The 26,987-nt window shown below is 42.8% G+C and overlaps 1 protein-coding gene across 1 annotated transcript in view; it reads left to right on the plus strand.

Annotated features, from left to right (window-relative positions):
- Positions 1-19,986, plus strand: part of GAD2 (glutamate decarboxylase 2) — a 74,717-nt gene extending 54,731 nt beyond the window's left edge. Inside the window, exons 12-16 of the mRNA XM_046010596.1 lie at positions 1,292-1,370; positions 4,674-4,823; positions 10,197-10,304; positions 10,637-10,726; positions 16,387-19,986. Of these exons, the coding sequence (XP_045866552.1) occupies positions 1,292-1,370; positions 4,674-4,823; positions 10,197-10,304; positions 10,637-10,726; positions 16,387-16,560 (601 nt within the window). The 3' untranslated portion in view covers positions 16,561-19,986. The remainder of the gene's footprint in view (positions 1-1,291; positions 1,371-4,673; positions 4,824-10,196; positions 10,305-10,636; positions 10,727-16,386) is intronic.
- Positions 19,987-26,987: the final 7,001 nt, after the last annotated feature.

Here is a 26,987-nt window from a genome sequence, read left to right on the forward strand (position 1 = left end):
TACTTTCCCTCTTCTTGTGCATCTGTTTATACCAAGGTCACATTCATGATTCTCCTCCCCAAGGATCCCTTAGGCTCTCAGAAGACATGCACAGAGATTCATCTGGCCTGATAAATACATCAAGTGGGAATTCACTCATTGAGAGGACACTTGCTTTCCCTGGGAGCTGGAGGGGGAGCTGGTTGGAGCAGTTCAGGGGGAGTGAGGGAGAGAAGATGAATGAAGTTGAAGAAGTCTGAAGAGAAAATAACACTTGATCACTGATCTTACTTAACGATAAGTAAGATTTATCCAAGTGAAGCAAAGAGAGATGAATTCCAGGAAGAGAAAATAGCATTAAGAGACCTAGGAGCATAAAAATAGAATTTTCTGAGAATAAAAAATAATCTGGTGTGATGAAAATGGTGTCATGAAAAATGAAAATGGGCATGGGATAGAGCGAGGACACAAGACTGAACATATGTCCTGTACTCACCCCTGATGGCATCATCATCACCATCATCATCATTATTATTATCATTACTACTACTACTACTACTACTACTGCTACTACTACTACAAGAATCTGACACAGAACTATGGTTTAGACTTTCAAATAGCATAAATCCTTGACCATCTCTATTGATGGGAGGTCTGATGTCCTCAGACATCAGACTTCAGAGAGAGGTCCCATCTCTACCGCTGGGAGAGCATCGTGATTCTCAAGTGTGCTGAGATAAAATAGTTTGGAAACTGCTATCGAAGCCATAGCATATCCCACCTGTGGTCTAGAAGGACGTATCTAGGTCAGAGAAGAGATGGAAATGGGATGAACTAGAAGCTATTATGAAAGGGCAGATATGAAAAATGTAATTCATTTGAAGAAGAAGAAGGAGAAGATGGGTGAGAAGAACAAAACTAAGCAGTGAAATGAGCCATCGCTCTGAGCCTCGGGAACAACAGAGGCACATTAGGATAGCCCCTTCACCTGCATGGCACCCTCCTCCTTGGCCGCCAAAGGCAGGATGTGGGAGTGGATGACCCCAGTCACTCAAAGGAACGCTCAGACCATATGGAGGCTGGCCAAATTCCTCCATGGGAGCTAAGGGAGGGAGGCCATGAAGATGCCCACACTTGCTTACTCTCTCTGTAGAAGAAAAAAGGTTGTAGATTTAAGAGTCCACATCTTGTTTGGTAAATTTAGCATGAGAAATAGTGGTAAGAACCTCAAAGCTCTGTTGTCCTGGCACAGGATCTTGTAGTCTGAGCCAGTCATAGGTGCCACCCTCTTAAATCCATTTCTTTCCTTTAGGGCCAACTCTGTGACATGGAACCCCCACAAGATGATGGGCGTCCCTTTGCAGTGCTCAGCTCTCCTGGTTAGAGAAGAGGTACGTCTTTCCTGATTCATGGCCCAGTCCATCAGTGGAGTTTTGTAGAGTAAATATGTGTAGTGACAGAATCCAAACACAGGATGATTCACAGGCTAGAACAGTGAACCATATCCAAAAAGCGGGAATTGTTCATGAGGATAATTATGAAGTCCTGTTCTTATTTCCATGTATACGATGGTTCTATTTTGAGTCAACAAGACAGGCATGTTTCATACATGGCTAAATTGTACTGTGTGTGTTCATGCGTGTGTCAGGCTTACTTTATTTAGCATAATGTTTGCAAGGTTCATTTATGTCATAGCACATACCCAAATTTCATTCCTTTTGTGGCTGAACAATATTCCATTGTGTGAATATACCACAGTTTGTTTATCCATTCATCCTTCAGTGGACATTTGGGTTAATTCTGCTTTTTGGCTGTTATGAATAGAGCTACTCTGAGTGTTTGTGGACAATTATTTGTTTGACTCTCTGTTTTCAAATGACGGACCTGTTTTCAATAGAGGAATGGAACTGCTGAATCATATGGTAATTCTATATTTACCTTACTGAGGAACTGTCAAAGTGGCTGACTTTCTCACCAGCATGCATGAGAGTTCCAACTTACTGTACATCCTTGCCAACATTTCTAAGAAAATAGGGCTAAATTTAGCTCTTAAATTTAGGTCTTTGAACCCTTTTGAGTTAATGTTTGTGTATGGTGTGAGGTAGGAGTTTGCATGCGGATACTCCATTATCCCACTACCTTTTATTGAACAGACAACTCTTTCTCCATTGAATGGTCTTGGCATCCTTGTTGAAAATCAATCAGCCATAGATATATGGGTTTAGGTACATTGTACTTGTGAAAAGGGTATAGAACATGTTAGGTTGTACTCAGCAAGGTCAACCATGAGTCAAGAGAAACTTAGCATTCATAAAATATTAATGAGTTTAAAAAAGTGGAGTGTCAGGATGAGGAAAGTTGTAGTCTCCCACCGTCCTCTGGATAAACCATGCCTCGAGTGGTTGCTTAGGTCAAGGCCAGATTGCTTATGGGATCCCATCAAGCTAGGGTTCCAGCAGTGGAAAATAACTGGTGAACCTGTGAGAGGGATGACTGAAATAACTAAGGATGTCTAACTTTAAAAAGAAAAAGAAACTTGAAGGGCTGGAGGATGACAGTCTTCACAGTTTAAATGACTTGCAAGGGGAAGAGATTCATTTTTTCCTTGCAGCTTTGGGGAAGTGGGTCAGTAGTACTGGGTTTGATTTGGTGGCCCAATCAGAATATGCCATGACTTTAGGTGCGACTTCCAGTCAATCAAAGGACAGCTCTTCTAAAAATTAAGCTTCCCCAAAGGCAATGAATGCTTTCCATTGGAATAAATTCACTGCCAGGAGAAGTGATTGGAGACTGGACAGCCAATTATTAGTAAGAGGATAGAAAAGATTCCTTCATTGAGAAGGAGTAAAATAAGCTCTAAGATCCCTTCCAAATACAAGAGTTATGATGCTCTGACAGCACGTCCCTTATTGAGATATAAGAAATAATGCTGCTGTATGGGACTGTATTAAGTATTCTGTGATAAGAGAGTTCAGGGTTTTAAAAAACTTGGGATATTTTGGATTAAAGAGTGAAAAGGAAGTTTTGTTACCTCAGGGCATATCAGAGCCTTTAATGTGCTGATAAATATTGAAACTATCCTTGAAGAAGGGATTTATGATGTTGAGTTTCCTAAATTTATTTGACCCTGGAACTTTCTTTTATATCAATTATTTGACAGCACAGCAATTATTAGTGTACTTAAAATCATTGGCCACATATCGGTCTATAACTTTATAATGGGTTGGAATCAGAGTATTGTCTCATCAGGGCCCTTTATATGAAAAACATGACTTTCATTTATCCTTTTATACAGTGAGAATTGGTGCTGGCCAGCCTTTGGGAGGTCCTGTATTTTGAGTTGCTTTTCCTATCCCAGGTCGGTTATATCCACCATTCCAGACCCTGGGGTGATCTCCCTTAAGACTGGTGGCACCTTTTTGTGAGCAAGATTGCATGCCAAGCTTCTGCGACCACAAAATGAAACGGAAGCACCTATTGCAATATTCAGTCTTATTCATCTTCGAGTGAATTTTCTTTTTCAAATCCATTGTCATTCTATGGCTCTATTACAATTATTTAATTTTCTCACTCTCAATGAATTCCACCGCAAATGAAGCCCAAACTGTAGGGTCCAGCCCAGCTTCATTGCCTACCATCTGGTCTTTCAGGACTCAGTTCAACTGTAGTTGCAATACATTATGTTTTCCTTGGGTACGTTTTTTTGAAGAATTCTCACTTCTAACTTCAACTAGGTGATCATGGTTTAGTCTTCTCTTGTCATGAGTCACAAGGGAAAAAAAAAACAACAAATGCCAAAGCTTTTGTAAAATCACAGTTGTACTGCAGGTAATGAAAGAGTTGAAGGCTTCCTGTGGTTCGTGACAAATGGAAACATGGTGGGGTTTCTGGTGAGGAGACTGACAATGCTGTTTTAGTCAGAGCACATGATTCATTCACTGTTCTTTGGAATAGTTCAGTCACTTTGCCACCCATTTTCCATACTAAGCTTCTGGTGCTGGGACAAATTAATGCTCATTGGCAGTGAAGCATCCCACTCTAACCACCCCAAGCAACGGAGTATAAAAATGCAGTAGTAACCACTCTTGAAAGGGGACCATGGCATTTGAAAGATTGGGTACTTAAGACATCTCAGGATAACAATGTCTTTACTGTTTTAGATTTCAGCACATAACAATAACAATAAACTATCTCAAAAGATTTGACTTCCAAAGAGGATCAAGCCCTAATAGCCAAATGATAAAGTCCTTGAACTAAGTACAATGAAACACAGGATGAATCTGACTATTAGTATTTTACGGAACCAAAGGGTTTTTTAAGTATTTTAATTACAACAAAACCAAAACAGCAGGATGTTCCCTCAAAGAATGAACATTATACTCTGATCATGATTGTTACTTTTTTTTTTAAGATTTTATTTATTTATTTGACAGAGAGAGATCACAAGTAGGCAGAGAGAGAGGAGGAAGCAGGCTCCCTGCAGAGCAGAGAGCCGGATGTGGGGCTCGATCCCAGGGCCCTGGTATCATGACCTGAGCGGAAGGCAGAGACTTTAATCCACTGAGCCACTCAGGCACCCCTCCTTAATAAATTCTAAAAAAAAATTTTTCCTTAATAATTTTCATCACAATTTAAATCTAACGGAGTACTTGACCAAGTCAGGAGGTTTTCCTAAGTCTTGTCTTCTCTTCCAGGGATTGATGCAGAGTTGCAACCAGATGCATGCCTCCTACCTCTTCCAGCAAGACAAACACTACGACCTGTCCTACGACACTGGGGACAAGGCCCTACAGTGCGGACGCCACGTCGATGTTTTCAAATTATGGCTAATGTGGAGAGCAAAGGTAAGCACGTGTCGACCGTCCGAGTGTCGACTAAAGAGAGAAACTGTATCTGGTGACCCTTCTTATGAGGTTAAAAATGGATTTCCAAATTGAAAATTACCCGAGATTACGCTGCTTTAATCCCAATCTAGATATCCGCCTTCCACACAGGCAAGGACAGAAGCCAAATTGCTTCCAGTGCTCACTCATCTAGAAGGCAAAGCCAGGTTGCTTTCTATGACAGAACATCTGGATTCTTAAGAGGCGTTTTGTCGTTGTCGTTGTGATGTTGCTGTTGTCGTCTCTCAACCTCTGGGCTTTTACCCAGTGATGGATCCCTTGGGAGGTTGATGCCCTCTTTTTGTTTGGAGGACAGAACGCACCACAATAGCTTCCTTTTGACCTTTCAAGGGATATTGTCTATCATCTCTTTAAAAACAAAACAAAAAAACAAAACCTGGAACTACCCAGTGACCTCCTTTTGTAAGGTTTTTCTGTTTACCCCAGAATTTAACCACACTTGATCACTCCTCTCAGAAACTCTGTAGGCAGCCTTCAAAGAGGATACCTGCATGCCGAAATGTAAGCAGGCTGGAAATGTCAAAGAGTTTTCTTTCTCATTTGGACCAGATTCCTAATTTCGGTGTCACAAATCATGACTTCCCACCTGGATTCATTTACCTCCCACAGGAGGCAATGTCCAGAGCCAGTTGGACATGCCAGAGACACACAGTTAGAAAACACAACCGCTCAAAGACTCCACAAGGGAGACTTGACAAAGGAAACAAGGAAGGGCAAGGTTAGAGGGAGGCTGGTACACCCCGACACACTCTGTGTTTGAGGAGGGGCCACGGATTGGGCTGGATGCTTTCTCAGTAGCCCATACAAATGGGGGGGGGGTCCCGGGGGGGCTCCACCCCAGAGGATGCACAGATAACTTGGTCGGCACGCGTGTGACCTGCCAGGTTGAGGCCACAGATTGTGTCTGTGTAAGGAACCACGTCTACAGCAGAAAGTTCCCTATGTCTTGGTTTGTAAGACGTTTCAAAGTCAACGGAAAGCCTTGAGCAGGGAGAGAGGCAGATAGCGAACAGGAAACAGGGGTGGGGTTGGGAGTGAAATCATTCAGTTAGCAACTATCTTACAGAAGGTTCTTCTGGGTGGCTCAGTGGGTTAAGCCGCTGCCTTCGGCTCAGGTCATGGTCTCAGGGTCCTGGGATCGAGCCCCACATCGGGCTCTCCGCTCCGCGGGGAGCCTGCTTCCCCCTCTCTCTCTCTGCCTGCCTCTCTGTCTACTTGTGATCTCTCTCTGTCAAATAAATAAATAAAATCTTAAAAAAATTTAAAAAAAAAAAAAAGAAGGTTCTTTAGAGCCATTGGGGGAAACGGCGGTTTAACTAGAAAGATGGTCTCGCTGAATGCAGAAAAGATTCTCAGAGGGTTTCTGGGGATGGTTGGGCTTGCATATTCTTGAGACGAGCCTCCGTAAGTCTCTGCCCTACCTGAATTTCCCCTAAGTGGTGCTAAGTATCGAGCAGCAGCCCAGACTTGTTGAACTGGGAAAGACGGTGGGATGGTGGGCAGGAGCCTCCCCCTCCCTCGAAAGATGAGAGCCTGACAAGGATATTTACTGGGTCCCCACCACCCAAGATGAGACTTAAAATGTCTCCTTTGGCAATAATAAGTAAATCGGGAACAGGAATTATTGGCGTCCTCTCCAACTGTTCAAAAACGAGTCGTTTTTTCATTTGCTTGATTGGTGGGAATCAAAAGGGAGGATCATGAACATGAGCTAGGTAGTTGAGGAAAGCTTGATCTCTAAATATTGTTCAGGATCATCCTTTTTGCCCCCCTTGCCCGCGGCATTTCTATTAAGAGGATGATCATTAGCTGTATTTACCCAAAAGTGTTCCTCTCACGCTTCATCAGCTTCTGCTGCTCCTTTTCCAGCTGAAGCCTCCTCACCAGCATGGGGCAGTCGCTGGCTGTAAGAGAAATAACGTGGAGGCCATCAGGTGTGAAGGAAACAACAGGAACGACTGAAGCCTGAAATAAGGGCCGAGGAGCTCAGCTCTAATGCGCTGAAATAAAGGCATCAAAAGAGGGAATAAAAAAAGAGAAAAAAGGAACTATCCCAGCAGTCGCATAATTTATCCATAAACTAGGGATGCATATTCCTTTAATGCCTCATGCCAAACCTTAAACATCTAGACACTTCTATTTCTTTTTTGACTTAAAGCTGCATGTTTTGCAAAACAAAGTGGTAATAACGATAAAAGCCCTAAGCTCAGTTCTACAATCCAGAGGAGGGGGGAGGGTCATCACGCTCTTGTGAGAGCTCTCCGGCGCTGCCAGGCAGCGAAGACGTCAGCCTGCCTGCGGAAGAACTGAGAAAGTGTTGACCGTGACATTCTGTTCGTATCCCCTCGGGCATGAGAAAATGATCTTGCAAAAACAATACTGAGGAGGAGGCAGCATTAAGCAGTAAACCCGCTATTATCGGAGATGCCTGGAGACTGCAGTATTCAAGTGAATCCCCATTTCCACATTTTCTCCTCGGCAGTACGAACCACAGGAAAACTAGTAACCTGACTGTAAATAATCCTTAATCTGTTAATGACTGATGGAGCTAAATGACTGACCACAGCCATCCCATTAAGTCCAAGAGAACTTGATGAAAGCAAATGTATGAAAGAAAAAAAAAACCAGCTTCTTGATGTGAATGCTGGCAGGCTTTCCAGACAGTAATACCATATGTAAGCCTGTCATGAGCAAAGGTCCTGTGCCTGCCCTCAGCTCTGTTCTTAATCAGGAGATCTTTCATTTTGTCTGTATTTTATTAGAGAATGCTAAATAAGCCTTGATGATTATTTTCCAGATTTCACAGATTACCCCAGTGGTTAAAACTCAGTGTAGATAGAAAAAAAAAAAAATGAATGAACAAATGAAAGAAAGAAGGAAAGAGGAGAGAGAGAGAGAGAAAGAGGAAGAAAGAAAGAAAGGAAGGAAGGGAGGGAGGGAGAGAGAGAAGAGGGGGAAGGATGCACCTTGAGAAGTTAAAGGATGGGGAGCCCATTCCTAGTTTGAGAGCCAAGCATGACTTATTAAGAGGTCGCCTCGGAGAAGGGTGTAGAACAGGATAGGTAGAATACGTAGGATTTCAACCAGCAGAGCTACGTTATTAACACAATTAACCTGATGTCAATACAGATGGCTCCTCAGAGCATACTGTGTAAAAACACTGCCCCAGGGATTAAAAGGAGACTCCCATCCATTCATCCACTCATTCAACAAATATACATTGAGCACCTAGTGTATGCCAGCCCTGCTGGTAGGAGGGAGACAGCAGCGAACCAGAGAAACACCTTATGGAGCGTGCATTTCATTTCGGCCAGGTCAATCTAAACCAATCCTAAGTGTGTGGACAAAGAGAGAAGAAATAAAACCATCCTTCTCCTGCAGCTTCTTCAGCATAACCTGGATGCTGGAGTCCAGACTTCCACTTAGACGCGCCCCTCAGAGTCCTCAAGCTTCCTTCGTAGCAACCCAGATCATGGCGAGACCATGCCTGATGGAGTGTTCCAGGGGCTGCTGTCATTCTCCGAGTAACAACTGTGTGGCATATGACAAGTACTCAGCAAGTATTTGATGAATGAGTACATTTTGGAGAATCTCCTAAAAGCTTTCAAACCCCTGAAAATAAAACATGGGTCTTATTCCCATAAATATCCAACATGAAAAGAGGCCAGGCTCCTAAGAGCACACGAGAGTTTCCTGTGCACTTCGCCTTGTACCTCTTTAGCTTACAACTAAGGGGATGGCCAGGTTACTCCTGATCCTCTCAAATAAAGTCCCAGACTAGCAAAGACTACAGGAACCGCCCCCCCACCCCTAGCCTGTGATAATCCCCTGCCTTTGCAATACAACCAAACTCCTTTTCAGAGCATTTGTTTTACGTTACCATGTCCCCATGTGGGAGGGATATGACACGGGCACCACCCTTCCCACGTGACCAGTAAGATTAGCCAAGGCCATGGGGCTGGACAGGGTCAGAATCCTACTGGTTCGAGCCATATCTTGGATCAGGTACATGCAAGTTTAAAGCCAGCCCTGGACTGGCCCAAAGCGTCCAGTTTGGAGAGCAGTGAACTTCCCTCCTTCCTACCTACGGTCCATCCTCAGCGTACCCAAAGAGCAAGGTCAGTCCGAACCAACCCCAAATCCTTGGCACCACAAAGTCATAGAGTACATGGTGTAGATTCTGGCCCAAGCGTTCAGGCATCGATCGGGGTCCTTCCTTGGGGTCATCAGGAACCAGTCAGACTCTTTGACCAATCAACGAGGGCAGCAATCTCCGTAGAAATGATTCTTGAACCCATCAGATTTTTTAAGGCTTCGGATGTTGGAGCACTGACTATGTTGCCTCTGTCCCTTTTGGCTGAGAGGACATGACCATCAGTAGGAGTGTGGGCCCATCTTACGGCCATTACAGCGGCTCCCTCCAGTTCCCATGTTGGATTAATCACTGGTTGATTCATCGGAGTGCTCCTGGGATGAGCATTAGCTCTTTGTCTGAGCTTTCCATTAGCGTTCCCCAAATGCTGAAGGAGTTAGGAGGAAAGCCGTTTCGAAAAGTCATTCCCTGGAGTCTCCTAAGGTCTGTCAAACAGCTCCAGTCCACGGTTCTAGTGTTGGGTGTTTTCCCAAGTCCAGGTCCTGGGCTTCTAGTGCCGGGAACTGAAAGACCGCCCTGATAATGTTCCCCCGTTACGAACATATGAGTCATTTATCCCCAGAGGAGAAATCTAATGAGCTTTTTGCAGAATGACAGACTAACAAAGTATCTGTGTGCCCCTTAAGCTTCATACATTCATTTGTTCAACAAATATTCATTGAGTACCTAACCTATTTGTTCTATAGTGGGGGTATGTTGGTGAACAAAAGTGGGATCTGGAAATGGTACCTTTTCATGATGGGCAGGGGCTAAGCAGGCCTGCAGAGGGCTCTCTGATGATGCTGCTTCTCCGCAGGAAGAGAACAGCCCAGCCTCCTGTCATTAATGACTTCCATAATTACCCCTTGGAATGGCAGAAGCAAATTTTCCCCTCGAGTAATCAAAATAATTGCCTAGAGAATGGGGGCTCGGGAAGAAAAGGAATTCGCTGCAGGGAGCTGTGATGACATGAAAGGAACAAAAACACCTGAGGCGAGAGCATCAAGGGAGAAATAATCACCAGAAAAGCCTCGGAAGCACAGTCTTGGGCAAGGAAAGTGTGGGGCAGAGCTGAGGCGGAAGTGGCGGAGAAAGCCTCAGTCTCCAGAGAGATCAGTCCCACAGGGAGCCCATCCACCTTCCTCAGGCTGCCTGATAAGCTTTCTTCTTCTCTCACTCAGGGCACCACTGGGTTTGAAGCACATATTGATAAGTGCTTGGAGTTGGCAGAGTATTTATACAATATCATAAAAAACCGAGAAGGATACGAAATGGTGTTTGACGGAAAGGTATGTATTCCTGTCTCTACGGTCCCAGAAAGTTTAGTCAGTTCCAGTACTTAACACTGATTTTTTTTTTATGTCAATCATGTACTGTCCAGGTAATTGGGGCCATTACAAAGGAGAAGCCAGGCTGATGGGGTCACTGTTCTAAGCTAGAGTAAAAAACTCAGACTCACAAAACTAACTCTGTATAGTGTGATAAAGGCAGGCACTCCAAAATGATTCTGGGTTTAAAATGGGAATTCTATTGGGAAGCTGCAGAATAGGTTTGAAATGCCCTTGGGATTTTCTAAATTGTCATGATGTGCCTAGTGTGAATCTTATTTTCTTCCTTGTAGCCTCAGCACACAAATGTCTGCTTCTGGTACGTGCCACCAAGTTTGCGTGTCCTGGAAGACAACGAAGAGAGAATGAGCCGCCTCTCAAAGGTAAGTGACACAGGCTCTTCTGGTCCAGACCTTGGTGCGTCCACTGGGCCTTTCACATGCATGGCGTCTCTCTGTCGTGCATATGTCTCGAGGAGAAACCCAACCTTGACCTTGGTGCACAGGCGCACTCCTCTTCCTGGGCAGAACCAAGCCATTCAGAGTTGGTATATCTGGAATTTTGACTACTCTGTTTGCTTCTTTTCTTCTTCTTTTTTTTTTTAAGATTTTATTTATTTATTTGACAGAGAGAGAGATCACAAGTAGGCAGAGGCAGACAGAGAGAGAGGGGGAAGCAGGCTCCCCGCTGAGCAGAGACCCTGGTTCGGGGTTCGATCCCAGGACCCTGAAATCAGGACCCAAGCTGAAGGCAGAGGCTCAACCCACAGAGCCCCCAGATGCCCCAGCTTCTTTTCTTCTGAGAACAAGTTTATGCTATCTTAAAATAAGCCATCAGGTGACAGCTTTACTTCCATTCACGATGCAATAAGAACCCCTGGTGAAGTTGGCTGACCTGCCCAGCAAAACCATTAGAAGCACAGAAGAGATTTCAGGAGCCGCAATGGTTAGAAATCGGAGCCATTGCTGACCCCCTTGAGATGCTAAGGTCAGGGCCACCCTGTTGAGTCTTTAGAGCTATGGTGAACCCCAGAAGGGACCAGGACAGGAACAATACTAAAAGCCACCGTGTAAAGTGCACACCGTGTCCCAGGCTCAACTCTGATCTAGCATTAGATCACTCAACTATCTTAAGTGTTAGAAATGACTAGAAAACGATTTAGGTGATGTAAGCAAACTTGATTTAACACTTCATGAAGCAGGCAGCCTCCATTCCCAGGGATCCACAGAACTGCAGAATGGGGTGGAATGCAAGAAGCTTTTATAGGATTAAGAACAAGGAACGAGAAGAGAAAAGATAGAAAATAAATAAGGAGGGGCCCCTGGGTGACTCAGTTGGTTACGTGTCCAACTCTTGATTTTGGCTCAGGTCATGATTTCAGGGTCGTGAGATGGAGCTACATGTCGCGCTCTGCACTGGGTGTGGGACAAGCTTGAGATTCTCGCTTTCCCTCTCCCCCACCCCTCCCCGCCCCATTTGTGTGCATACATGCACACGTTCATGCATCCTCTCTCTCTCTCTCTCTCTCTCTCTAAAAAAAGAAAATGAGTGAGGAACAACAAAATAAGTACAGAGCTAGGGTTGGCTTGGTCTTGGGGATTGGCTGACTGGATTTTCCATGTTTCTTGTCAAACAGAGCATCTACAAGGATGTGAAAGTTAAGTGTTTGTTTCCTGATGTGGTATCTGGACAGGAGCAGCCCCATCGTGGGTCTAAACACTTACTTCAATCTGAGAAAAGTAGTGTGGGAAGCACTGCTGTCTCCCCATTTTCCTGATGGGGAAACTGAAGCACAGGGAAGGAAAAAAAAAGTCACTTTCCCCAAATCACTGAGTCCAGGCCAGAGGGCTTGAGCTTCAGAGTCTTCTGTGGCCAGTAAGATACCCTGGATCTTTTTTCCTCTCCTGCTCTCATCATTTACACACGGATGAATTTGGTTTACAATATACCCAAAGAGAAACTTGAAGGGAGGTGAATGTGGGGGTCCCATCCCAGTGTTGAGGAATAGGAAACTGGGATGATTGGGTCTATTTGGATCTCAGAGGCTGGGTTAGTTGGTTCATTGGTTTTCCATTTGTCACAAAGAAGGGGATTTCCTCCAGTCACTGCCAGGAGCAGGGAAGGCCCTCTCCCCCACTGCGAAGGAGCCTGGGCTGCCTCACTGACCTTTCCGAATACTTCATTTCCTTCTATGTCAAACAGCAGGATTTTGTGTGGTTTAAAACCTCCAGAAAGTCTTATAAATGTGAACACCTGCCAGGAGACAATCAAACCCTCCTCAGGAGGAAACTGATACTTGGTTAAGGTGTTTCAGTCAAGCTTCCGAATTAGTCATGGTTTACAATCCTGGCCACACACTAAAACATCGATGACCCTGAGAATTTAATCCAGTTGGTTTTGGATGGGCTTGGGAATGGTTCTAAAAGTTCTCCAGGACATCCCAAGGTGCAGCCCAGCCTCAGAGCCACTGACCTAGAGAAATGCATGGAAGAAAGCTTCTAGAATGGAGATCCATTGGTGCATGTGTCTGGGTAGAAGGGATCATGGTCATATTTGAAATTTTAGTGAAGTTGGCTCATTTACTTATTTCCAGAAATCAAGCCCAAGAGGTGGCAGGGAGGCAGGGTGAGGGTCCCATTGAAGAAGATGCTAGGGAGGCAACAAGGGGCCTGTTGTCATTTGACAGGAAAGAATTAATATTTTTTTCCTGAGGTTTTAGGATGTGGCTTCCCCACAGTATGTATCATCTTACCCATAACTAATTTTGTTTAACAAGTTAGTTAAAAATTAGATGTTTCCATTCTTACTGGCTCTACCTCTTTTATGAACCCACTGACCAGACAGCGTCCATGGAATAATCTAGCCAATTTCAACTGTTGAATCAATTCATTCTTGCTGGGCTGAGGGATGAGGCAAGATGGGAAAACAGAACAGAAAGTGAGGTTTCCCACCACTTTCTGTGCAAAAACCAACTCTGAATTCCCCCCATTTTAATACAGCTCTCTCCAGATGCCTCTCAGGTTTTAGCAAATCACATAAACTACAATGGGAATGGAGATAATTTCTTGGGGAGAGCCATGAGAATATAAGTCAATTATTTTTATACAGTTGGTAATTCAAATTCGAAAGTCTGGGGATTGCAAAGTGAGTTCTCTTAATTTTTTCCTCTTCTGGGATTCCATTTTCAAGATAGAGAATTCAGCAAGTCAGAGTTGGAATTCACAATAGAACCACATAAAAGATTAGGGTTAACTTTTGTTTATTTATATCAGAAATTTTTCAGAGTCACAGAAAAGCTTCTTCTTAAGTACAAAGCCCTTAAAGTATAATGTCTAGGGACCAGTAAATCTTCACACATGCGGGCGTGCGTGCGCACACACACACACACACACACACACACACGCACACATCCCAGAGGGAAAACAGTGGAGGTAAAATAAAATAGATCATCTGCTTTTTGATTTTTCCAGAAATTTCATTCATGATTCCAAGATTTTGAGACAAAAAGGTTTTGTGACATATAGTGAAAAAATACATTTCCATGACTCCGTAACTTTAACCTGAGATCTCTCGGGAGAAAAAAAAAAAAAGTGGATTCAAATTATGGGATGGTTCTCTGGTTATTGTTTTCTAAGGGATTGAAAAATCTAATGACGCAAGGGAGAAAATGACACCCTAAAACTCATAAAGCAGCCCCAAGAGCTTCTGCTGAGGTCTTTAGTGAAACCTTCAGCATGTAGCCTCTCTTTCCTGACTATCTTTATTCAACAAATCCAAGAATGAGATCAAAAGACAACATCTAGAAATAAGAGAAAATGCTATAGACTCATCAGAAGAGTCAGACTCTTATTTTCCTTCTGTACTTGCAATTAGTGATTATGCAATGAAGTAGATGTTCCATGTTCCTGCTAATTTTAGTTCATCTACATTTTCTGGAAGCAGCCAAAAGTCATATGTATTTAGACAGCTGTGATTTCTCCAAGCCAGCTAGCTTCAGCAACTGGAGGGACTTGATCTAACTTTATACCAAAACCTGTTTGGGATGATGACTGCTACTATTTAAATTTTTGACCTTTGATTTGATTTGATTTATCTGAAAAGTTAGAGATGATTGTCTTTAATAATAAATACCATTTCTATGTGGTTTTGCTTGGATTGCCCGTGAAAATGAAATCAGAGTTTAATTCACTGACAAAAGCATTATCATACCTTATTTTTAATCAGTTCTAAAGAATAAGCATGATTTATTACACAAATAAAAATTAAGGAATAGTTATGCGATTCTTCCTGAAATTCCTACAGACACATGGATTTGAAATTCCTTTTCTATGTATGTATTTACATTTCAGTTAAGGAATAGGACAAGGAAATAGTCTATAAACAGATGCTATGGGTAAGGATGATGTGTTTACCACTTAAAAGAGAAAAGATGTGGGGCACATGGGTGGCTCAGCGGTTTAAGCCTCTGCCTTCGGCTCAGGTCATGATCTCAGGGTCCTGGGATTGAGCCCCGCACCGGGCTCTCTGCTCAGTGGGGAGCCTGCTTCTCCCTCTCTCTCTGCCTGCCTCTCTGCCTACTGTGACCTCTCTCTGTCAAATAAATAAATAAAATATTTTTTAAAAAAGAGAGAAAAGATGCTACTGGACTAGGGGATTCAGGAAAGGCTTCATCATGGTCCTAGGTCTGTGGGGGAGTCTTAGAGTATGTGTAGGATGTGACATGGGAGGGAAGGGGGATTGGGGGCCAAGACAACCTGTGTGACACAGTAGGACTGAGAACAAGTGTGAAGGGAGAAAAATATACGTGACACATTCAAGGGATTTTGACTGTACGTCTTGTCAGAGCTGAAGATTGATTTTAGTGAGCACTGGAAGATGAGTTTCCAGAGTTGGGGGACAAAATACGTTTGCGCTGAGCTCAAGAGTTTGAACATCATCTCCTACACAGTCATCAGAGAACGACTGATGCTGTAATCATTCCGGCATACGTGGGGTAAAATCTCACCTGTGATCCTCATCTGTAATGTTAAGTCTTTGTGGGCTCTGCTTTTGGCCTCAGCTGATTTCCGTCATGATTAAGGAATGTATTTCAAAAAAATCTTACAAACTGAGATAATGCAAAGGGAGAATGAAAAGAAACTGGAAGGCTTTAGGGTCTCAAGAAAGAAAAGTGTTTTAAGGCCTCAAAAGTCTGCTTATTTTCAGACATCACTGGAGACTGAGGCTTCTCTCTTGGTAACCATTCTCTGAGCTATGTTCTATTTCCAGTGTTTTTACATCTACTGAGGAAAAAAACAAAAAGGCCTCCCCGAAAATGTTGTATTGCTAAACGATTTAGCCTTGGAACCAATACCCAATTCTTCCCATTCTCCCAAATCCATAACTACAAGTTGTTAAATAAAAAAACTCAACTGAGTATGTTTTAAAGATCTAATCCGCATTAGGCAGCATCCCATCTAGGAAGTAGATGGGAACTCCAAGGGGCTATAGAAAGGGAGAGGTTCTTAAAGGCAGGACAAGGAAGTCACAAACAGAAAAGAGAATTGTTTTGGGTGAGCTTGTCTTTCTTTGGGGAAAGGGGTCTATGAGGTGATTACCTCATGTTTCTTTGGGGGATGGGAAGGGGCCATGGGACTTGCTGACCAGAGGATTCCTGACTGACCAGTTAAGAGTATATTCCTGGGGGAAGTTGAAAGTGCAATTGGGTTAGGTATAAAGCCCAGGGTTGGTGATGTGGCCTAGCGTGACTCCATCGGGGTCTGCAGTTTTCTTTTTCACAAGGTCAAGGATGAGGGGGCAAGCACCTGAGAGCCTATCATTTATCATTCATCTTACGACCTTCAAGAATTTAGATGTATTAAATTTTCCTAGTGCTCTGATACAGAAAAAAATGAAAAGCAAAACCTTGGGGACAATTCCTTTAATGGAAACAAATATGAGTCTGGTTGTTTAGTTAAAAACTAAAAATGCTACTTGATTTTGGGTTCTTTTCCTAGAGAAAGAGTCCCCAGGGATCACCATGTGGCTCTGGTCTCTCCCACAGGTGGCCCCAGTGATTAAAGCCAGAATGATGGAGTATGGGACCACAATGGTCAGCTACCAGCCCTTGGGAGACAAGGTCAATTTTTTCCGCATGGTCATCTCAAACCCCGCAGCAACTCACCAAGACATTGACTTCCTGATTGAAGAAATAGAACGCCTTGGACAAGATTTATAATAACATAGCTCACTAAGCTGTTTCAGTTCTCTAGGTAGACAATTAAGTTGTCACAAACTGTGTGAATGTATTTGTAGTTTGTTCCAAAGTAAATCTATTTCTATATTGTGGTGTCAAAGTAGAGTACAGTTTAAAAATCCAAAAGACATTGCTCCTTTTAAAAATCCTTTCCTAAGTTTAGAATACCTCTCTAAAAATTAGTGACAAAAGGCTGTGTTCTAATCAATAATGAAAAGCTTAAAATTGTTATAACTACTTCCCTTACTTTTAATGTAGTATGCAAATCAAGCTTTATTTTCACTTCAGAATAGTAGGATTGAATAGTGCCAAATTGCCCCTGAATCCTAAAAGGTTCTTTGGGGTGCAGTCCAAAGGAAAAAGTACCTATAAAATGTATGTTGACAATAAAAACTCTTGCCTTTTTCATAGTATTAGAAAAAAATTTCTAATTTACCTATAGCAACATTTCAAATGTATTTAAATACATATAATTTTACAAAAGGAAAATATATATATTAAAAAGAAATCCTATTTTGTAACATATAGATTTTTATTTTATATGGGTTATACAAACTGCAGGGGCAGATATAAAAACTAAACCAGATTTTTTTTTTCTCTTTCTTTTAATGGAGGCACAATAAAACACTGAGTAAAGTTATTTTGAAACATAGGCCCACAAAATTCTTAAAAGGTATAATGCCTTCTTTCTATTCGTGTCAGGGCTTACCATATCTCTAAAGTTAGTATTACAAAACAAACACAAAAGAATATTGTAGGTTCTTTAAAATGACTGACCAGATAGACAAAATGATTCTCTTCTCAGTTGAGTCTTCTGCCCAGTTGACCCTGAGCAGACCCACTCAGTAAGCATGAAAAGCCAAGCTTCATCTTAAACTAAAACTAGGGTAATTGTTTGGACTCTGCTTTCCAGTTCAGCTTTTCTGAACAGAAGGTGGATGCCCATTCTTGAGGCATCTTCCCAAACCGTATTCTTTTATTATGTCATTTGGATTAATTAGAAAAAATAAAAATAAAATCTAATCAGCCTGAACAAAAAGAAATTATGCACACTCCAGAAGGTGGTGAGCCCAGAAAATTAGACTCGGCCTTGAGAGAAGAGATCTCTGTGTGAGAACAATGAAGTCATCCTGGGCACCATATTGTCATTTACCTCCTGGATAATTGCTTATTCCCATTCCCTCCCCTCTCCTACCCACAAAAGTTCTCTCCTGCTGGGCTCCCAATCACTGGAATCTCAAATAATTAATTTCTATCCCATGGGTGGTTATTTTCCTCTCGTGAAGTCATCTCCTCACTTAAAATTTTGAGACAGCATCCTAGGACCTTCTTTTATCTGCCACTCGTCAAGATCCAAAGTGACCAGAATATGCAGAGATAGTAAGATCCTTAGAATTCAGGATAATATTTTAAAGCACTCTTCTTCCCCTGAAAACCTGATGGTGAGACCCAAGCTAACAAGAGCTCCCATAGGTATTTGTGGGACCACAGTTTGTCGGGTTCCAAGTACTAGTGAGATGACTATAGACTCATCTTTGCGGACTGCAGGTAGCAACTTAGAACATTCATTCTTTCTATATGTACCTTAGAAAGACTGCAGGTATACAAGAGAAGAAAGGAAGAAATGGCCTATAATATAACCACAAGATCCAACCATCTGGAATCTGCATGAACTTGCCCCTACATTCTTTCTCCCACATTACATCCAAAACCACTGACACTTGAAAGGAACATAGGTTTGGGTCCTTCCGTCTAGGAAGAAAATGGGTTCCTTATGATGATTAGGAGAAAACTTTTATCTGTGCCCCAGAATTTCATGAAGGAATAGCCTCCCATTCTAGGTTATGTGTCATGGCCAAGCATCCCTTTCCTTTCTAGAAATGGGCCATTGAGACTAAGCACATTAGCTGCCCATCTATCTGGAGCCTCAGGCCAAAAGGTCCTACCTCAGAGGCAGAGACACTAACTGTCAAACCCATTGTCCTGCTTGGAGAAGACAGTGAAGCCCAGGGCCCTGACATAGACAGACGCCTCTCAACTTTAGGATGCTATACCTTGCAGTACAGATCCTCTATGAGAAGCTGCTGCTTTTTAACTTGACGGTATGATGGAATTTAAAAGGAGAAGCATTTGCACCTGTGTATGAAATTCCAGCAAAATAATTTTTACAAATAGGTTGTTTTCCCCTCTCCCTGCCCCTTCCAGATCCTTCCCCAAGTTGGCTGGGAGTCTTGCTCAATTCTATGCAGTGAAATCCTGCCAACCACAACCCAGCAAAGGAGGTAAATAAAAGCCTAATAGGTCCCAGTAGTCTAATAAAATATTCTTTAAAGTAGGTCTGTAATTTACTTGGAAGAGAGAGAGGGAGAGAGGTGGTTGTGAACATTAGCTCAAATTCCCGTGCCAAAGACCTTTATGTGGAACCATCCTTTCCAAATTTTAGAAAAGTCTAGGGTTAGGTTAATCAGATTTGGCATGGCCATTTTCATTTATTCAGCAATATTGTGTTTATTATTTTTAAATTCTTGAAAAAAGGTGTGGCATGTCTTTATCTGAGATGCAAAACAGTATTGACTTTGTGTACTGTCACAAGGCTGCGAAGAAAGCAAAAGAAATCAATCATGTATATAAATTGTGTTGCCTTCCTTATATTGACAGTACTGTCTTGTCACCTCAGATTGGGGTTGTGCACTTTAGCTCTGAACTCTACAGTGTTGCAAATCAACTGTGTTGCTGTAAAAGCTTGTACAATATATTATTGACATGTCTTTTTCTGTGTGGTGGCTGTATCGATATTATGAGAACAACACCCGCATCTGTTCTGTGCGCGCTCTCTCCCTCTCTCTGCTAAACTGTATGCCCTCCACATCTGCTCTAATAGAGAACATGCCCTCGGCTAAACTCCCTACTGAGAAATCTCCTTTGAGAACAGTGTGATGGCACAAAAATGCAAGGGGAACGCCGCTCATCTCCGAGAATAGAGGAGACCCATATGGAGTGTCACAAACCACCCAAATTGCAGGTATCGTCCCCACTGGGGTTTGGAGTAGGAGCCACTCCTCAGGACATGGATGTTCTGGTGTAAATATAGTAGGGTGTAAATATAGCAGCAGGACAGGGAATCAAGGACCCTTACGGTGGGTATCATCTTGCACGTGCTCTCCTGTTTTCAGATGCTACGTACAAACACTGTGTATTTACTAGTTTCATGCTCCAAAATACTGTTCCCAATTGGTGTTTCTGAAAGACATCGACATCTCCCCAACATTACGCCATTTACTAAAGACAGAAAAAAATAAAACATATTAACACATGGCAACCTGTTCTTCTTACCAAATATACACTTGTGTATGATCAAAGTATTTTATCCGTGTTGTCTCTCTAAACCCAAATAAATGTGTAAATGTGGTCACGTCTCAGGCTCTGCTTGCTTATTTCTGACTTTGCCTTGTTGTGGAGCTCATTTTTAACAAGTTTCCTGAATACAAGACCCTTGCCTTTCACAGAGCTCTGAGCGTCTTTGGGTCTTTGTTGGGAAAAAAGAGCTCTTACTTCTGCCATCACTCTTACTGTCACTTTTGAAGGATATTGTTTTACCCCCATGCTTCAATCCCTGAAGCTGACCCAGTCCTTTTTTTTTAGAAAACATTTTACTATGGAAAATATTTCATATACATATAAAAGTAGAGAAAATAGTAAAACAAATTCTTATGAAGTTTTCACCTAGCTTCAACATTTACTGATTCAGAGACTGAACATCTTTTCACCTATTCCCCCACCCCACATCCTCCCTAACACCAAATTATTTTTATATGAATCTGTACAAGGTAAGGGCTCCTAAAAACAAAACAAAAAAGTCCTCAGTACGATGATCACAATTAAAACTATAATGACGTCACAACAGTAGCAAATATTCAGTTAATGTTCCCATTTCCTTGGGTCTCAAATCTCTAGTAAAACCTATAGTCTATGGCCTGTGGCCCGGGAAAGCCAGAGAGACCCACACAGCTTTCAGGAGAGCTGGGACATGGATGATTCAGGCCCACCATCCAGTGCTATATATACATGGGCTATGTGTACCTTCTTGTATATTACTGGTTATTTCTGCAGCTCTGTGGGTTCTGAATCTTGGGGTATCATGTTCAGGGGCTTTTCTCCAGTGCTCTTAGAGCTAAAGAGGGGCTGGCAGGTTTAACAATAGAAAACAATGGGAATCTAATTGGTGGAATATATCCTAATGTGCCTTATCAGGTCCAGGCTGCCCCAGTGGGCTCAAGATGCCCTTAAAGGTTTTAGTCTAGAGTAAAGAGATACTACTTCAGGCAGACACAGGGCTGGGGGAGGACACAATAAGAATGGGGAGACAAGGTTTCTAGATAATTTCAATATTGCTTATAGGAGAACCAAGATAATAGCCATGTATGTATGTATACATATATATAGATAGATAGATAGATACCTATAGAATAGGCAAAGATATACTTATATAGAATAGGCAAAGATACACACAAACACAATGGAATACTACTCACCCATAAAACAGTATGATATCTTCTCATTTGCAACAATATGGTTGGACCTAGAGAGTATTGTGTTAAAAGAAATATGTCAGACAAATATTATATGAGAAAGACAAATACTATATGACTTGACTTATGTGGAATCTAAAAGAAAAAAAACAAATGAATAAACACAAATATAAAACAGAAATAGACCCACAAATACAGAGAACAAACTGATGGTTTCCAGAGGAGAATAGAGGGTAGGAGATGGGCAAAATGGGTGAAGGGGTGGGGGAGATACAGGCTTCCAGTTATGAAATGAATAGGTCTTAGGAATAAAAGGTAGAGCATGGAGAATATAGTCAATAATATTGTCATAATGCTGTAGAGTGACAGATGGGTTACACTTGTGGTGAGCATAACATCTTGTATATGTTATATATACATATGTATATATATGTATATATGTATAACATATATATGTTATATATATGTTACAACATACATTATATATATGTACAACATAGTGATTTGACAAATATGTCAAATCACTATGCTGTACACCTGGAATTAATGTAACATTGTGTGTCTACTATACTTCAATTTTAAAAATAAATAAGTAGGGGGTACCTGGCTGGCTCGGCCAGTAGAACCTGTGACTCTTGATCTCAGGGTTGTGAGTTCAAGCCCCACATGAGGCATGGATCCTACTTAAAAAGTAAAAAAATAAATAAATAAATAATAAATAAAAGGACTAAGTGGGGGGGGGGGGCGAATTACAGGTTTATAAATCCAGAAGGCCCTCAGGATGCATTAATGAATTCAGCTAACTTGTATTGAGGAGTTACCATATGCCAGATGCTTTCATATATATTTTTTTAAAGATTTATTTATTTGAGAAAGAGAGAATGAGCAAGGGGAGAGGGGCCCGAGGTAAAGGGAGAGAGAAACCCAAGCAGACTATGCCCTGAGGGCAGAGCTGGACGAAGGGCCCAACTTTCCAACCCCGAGGTCATGACCTGGACCAAAACTAAGAGCTAGAAGTTCAAACACCTGCACCCCTCAGGGACTCCCGGATGCTCTCATATGTTAATCCAGCACCTTCATTTGACAGATGGGAAAACTGAGGCTTAGAGAAGTTTAGCCATTTTCCAAAGTCAGTGAATTCATAGCACGAGCTGCACTTTGCACTGAGATGAGACTCCTGGTGAAGCCTCAGGACCTGCCCAACCATGCTAGGCAGCCTGACTTCCTCTGGTCTACCGTAATTCCCCGCCTACATCTCCCACCTCCATTGTTACCACGCTCCCCCACGTTCAGTGCCACCCGGCCTTTTCTGAGTCCTGCCTCAGGGCCTTTGCCCTTGCCATGCCTACCACTGAGAACTTGCTGTCCCCAGAATTTCTCAGAGCTGGCTCCTTCTTCTCAGTCAGGCTGGTCTCCAATACCACCTCCTTGGCAAGGCCTCCCCAGACCAACTGATGTGAATTTTTTCACTCTTTATCATGCCATTTCATTTAATTATTTTCATAACAATATTCTCATCATTTATTTCTCACAAACTTCTAAAATGCCCCAGTGGGAGATAAAAATGCAAACCATTGCCTAGCCACAGCAATGTATGATTCAAGCCAAAATCTCAGACTCTATCATCGTCAAATGAGAAAGTTCACAGATCCTTGTACAAGAAGAGGAACGTATGCCCCATCCTGACACCCTGATAATACACAATTCCTAAAGGCTGTTTCATAGTGCCCTGCCCTATGTTAGCTTTTTCTGGTCACCCGCACCTCAACTAGAGCTTAAAATTTTCTACTACATGATTCTTCACATTTTAACTTGGGCTTCTTACACTCGGCTTTTATGAACTAGATTTTTGTTTGTTTGTTTAATTTTTGAGCCAGCAAAAAGAACTGCTTCCTAATCCAATTAAGTGAACACGTCTGGCACTAAAATTAAACCCAAGGCAATGTCCAGTTAACTCAATTTTTATCATCTCAGGCAACCCCGTCTGAGGTTACATTTACATTTTCCAATAACAGGGCCAGCCAATACTGTCTTCTTTAATTTATTTGCCTATTCAAACATACATATACAAATATATGTGTGTGTGTGTGGGTGTATTCTATCTAGATACAGAGTTGCATACAGTTGTATATAATTACATAGACAAAATGTACATGTACACACACATCCACTACAATTTGATGGACTCATGGTATAATAATAAAATTCATATCTGTTTCAGTTATTGACAAAATAGGAGAAAATGCTCACCAAATGATCAATAGTTCAGAGACCAAGTTTAAGGAGAATGGGAAGGGTTGATTTTCCAATAAGCAAGTGTGCTAGAAAAATACTCTTTGATCACTGGCTGAAATTAAGAGGCATGACTGTTTCTTTATGCCTGTGAATGAGGAGGCCCAGAAAGGAGGAACGCCAGGAGAAGGGAGGCTGAGGAGGGTAGCAGGTTCCCAGGAGTCACTGCACCACCGATGTGCCCCCTTTAGCCACCGTTCGCCCTTCTCCCAACCCCTAAGCTATTGTTCTCTGAGGAAAACGTACAATAAAAATTGCTCTGAAAGGGTGACAGAACTACAAGTGGACAATCTTCTGTTATAGAGACAGCAGATGATTGCATGGGAAAGGAAAGATGGGATAACACTGACATGAGGGGCCCGGGGATGGCTGGAAAGAGCCCAAAGCTGGGGTAAGGGAGCGTGGCCAGCTCAGGTCTACGCGCGTCTCTGCTGAGGAGCGAGCACTGGAGCCCCTTCTCCACAACCAGCTCGCCGGGTCCCTGCCTGGTAGCCCAGTCCAAGGGAGCTACTCTCACTTGCCAAATCTCTCATTAGAAGACAACACCTACTCAACATAAAACCTGACTCGGTTTTACCTTCCCGCAAAGCCTTCTTCGAGTACCCTCTAGAAAACACACTGCTTGCAGACGCCCGGTCTGTGCGACGCTGGCCAGCACCCATGCTGCTTTGGAAACATTCTCCAGCTTGTTTGTCGTCTGTGAATCGAGTCTGTCCGTCATACTTCCAGGACAGAGACAGGTCTCCTAGTCCTAGGCTTCAAGACCTAGAAAGATGCTGAAAGATTGTTGCAGAAACCTAGACCAGCAAGAAACCAAGTGACACCCGGAGAAGTAGGAGCACTCGGTTTATTTTCCACTGGCGGACCCAGATGAGCTCAAGCTGGAAATTCTGGGTCCCGGGCAGTGGGGTTACGAAGCTTTTCTAGGTAAGTGCACGAGGTTAGGTTCTCAAAGGGCTGCGCTGACTGCTGGTAGGTGGGGTTAATTTGGGGGGAGGGTTGCTTTCGGCAGGAACAGGGGTTAGGGCATCGCAGGAAACTGGTGGCGGGAAGCACACCAGGTGGCAGGTGTCTACAGAAGCAGAAACTGCTGGTTATCTCTCACTCCCAGGGGGCTTCTGGGTATCTCTCACTATTGCTAATAAATTTCCATCCTCTTGGGTCTGCCAGCCCAGCCTGCTCTGGGTAATTTCCCTCTTCAAGATCAGCTGGTCCATAATTTTGCAAGCCCTGGGTCAGAGACCCAAGCGGAGTGAGGATATCTCCAATCTGGGGCAAAATAGAGAAGATCAGTGTCGTGGGATTTTTCTGCCTTTAGTGCCCATGGTTCTTGGTCATGAAGAATGAAGAGGTAGACCAGATGGAGAGTGATGGGCAGTGAGGCAAAGTTTGTTGAGCAATAGTATAAAGCTCCTGAAGAAGGAAGGAACCCAGGAGGGAGGGAACCTGAGAGGGTTGCCCTCGGAGTTTCTAAGTTTAGGAGCTTTTATGAGCTCTTTTGCAGAGCTAGCTTAAGCAATCAGGGCGCACTGAGTCATGCCAGTCGGGGCTTTGGCCACATATCTGTCTCCATTATTAGGCTGATGTCCATGTGCTGATGGTCTTTTTTGCTGACATCTAGGGGCTTGTGTCTTAATTGCTCCCTTGCTTGTGACAGTGACAAATACTTTGTGACTAATTGCCTTATGGCAGGATGTTTTGCAGAAGTCCTATCTGCAAAGGCTGCAAAGCAGAATGCTGGTGCGGTCCTGTCCAGGCTCCAGAATGGGATGTCAGTGCTGTTTTATTTTCACTGTCCTGACTCCAGATTTTCTTGCTGGAGACCCCAGCCCTGACTACCTAACTGTCCAACTAACTCCTAACACCAGGACAACAAAGAAGGGATTTTGTACCACCAAAGCCATTCATTTGGAAGGGCGGTCTCTCAGCTCAGATGACGCCCTCGTTACATTTTGTTGTTGACGTTTCTCATCGATGCCCTATCAGTTCTGAAAGAAAGAGTTACCACCTCTGCTAACTGCATTTTTTAATATAAACCGTAAATCTGAGAGCCTCTAATTTAATCAAATCTTTCAGATTCTCCCCACCCCAACTTCCATTTCAGGGCAGTTGATCGGCCTTTAAAATTAATGCAATTTAAATTGGCTTGAGTATTTGCAAATCAAAGGGAAAACTTGGAAAGACTGTGGATGGTGGTGTCCTCTCCATGTTGCTAGAAGCTACTTATCCACCAATAACATTTTCACTTTCAAGTTCGCACACATCCCCATACTTCTTGGCATTGGAGTCTTCCTTGATTGATTGCATTTTATTGTGATTTACCCCAGCAGGGTTTATAGTGTGGCCACGCAAACTTGTAAGATCTTCATTTTCTGCCCAGGCCAACTGTTGAAAGATACTAGAGAGACACCTGGGTGGCTCAGTGGGTTAAGCCTCTGCCTTTGGCTCAGGTCATGATCCCAGGGTGCTGGGATCGAGTCCCGTATCGGGCTCTCTGCTCAGCAGAGAGCCTGCTTCTCCCTCTCCCTCTGCCTGCCGCTCCTCCTGCTTGTGCACACGCTCTCTTTCTCTCTCTAACAAATAAATAATTGTTTTTTTTAAAAAGGAAGGTATTAGGACCTAAGATCTTTTATGATGTTTCAGAAAACAAAAACTTTGAAATTAGTCTTTGGTAGATGGAGGAGAAGCTGTAACTGAGAAGGATCAAAGCCACCTCTTGGCTTCAGTCTGTTGACTTCGTGTGAGAGTGAGTTACAGGGCTGCTCCGTAATTGGGATGTTTCCTACGCTCCAGTGAGTAGAACGGCAATTCTTTCCCGATTTCACATTTCCCAAAGTTTCCTTGTCTGTGATTCAAACAGATTTACACATTCGACACCATTTGCCGTTGCCCGGGATTTGACAAATCCCGACAATATCCATCAAAGTGTCCATTTAGGAAAAGCGCCTGTTTTAACATCTGTCTTTGTTTATGTGGAGGAAGCTCTGATTGGCAAAGACTTTATAAGCCTGGGGATTTTCTTTACTCTTGCCTTCCTGGTTAATTCCTAGAAGTCTGCAGTGTGCGCTGGGGAAGAAGAAGGGTAGGAGGAGAGAAACCAAGCTCTGTGTTAACCTCGCCATCCCATATGTAAATGGGGGGCTGTAAGACCAAATAACTGAAGGGATTTGTTTAAACTGTAAAAAACAGTATTCTCCCAATGTATATGAGATTTTAAAACATCTCTCACCTGATTTTTTTTTCATGTATAATAGTAAAAGGATTCTAATCACTGTGTTCACCCAACTGGTATTGGAATGCCCTGCCTAGGATTTATGATAAAACAACACACCGGCTGTGTTATTACACAAGCTGAGGGCTCCCAGGGACCCTCTTCTTGTCCTTGCCGTCTACAGTGGCACCAAGTCCTATCAACTCCCTTCCCAATGACTTCATGGCTAAGTAACTACAAATCTGGTTGAGTACATAAGTGCTTACGAATACTATAATTCATGGGAGGAGGCCCATTGGAATGGCGTTTGTGGCTGCCTGGAAACCCGGGCTTTTGCCAGGAAAGGTTGGATCCCTGTGCTCACTTTTACATTTCCC

This window comes from Meles meles, chromosome 7 (assembly GCF_922984935.1).
Source record: "Meles meles chromosome 7, mMelMel3.1 paternal haplotype, whole genome shotgun sequence".
Classification (NCBI taxonomy): domain Eukaryota; kingdom Metazoa; phylum Chordata; class Mammalia; order Carnivora; family Mustelidae; genus Meles; species Meles meles.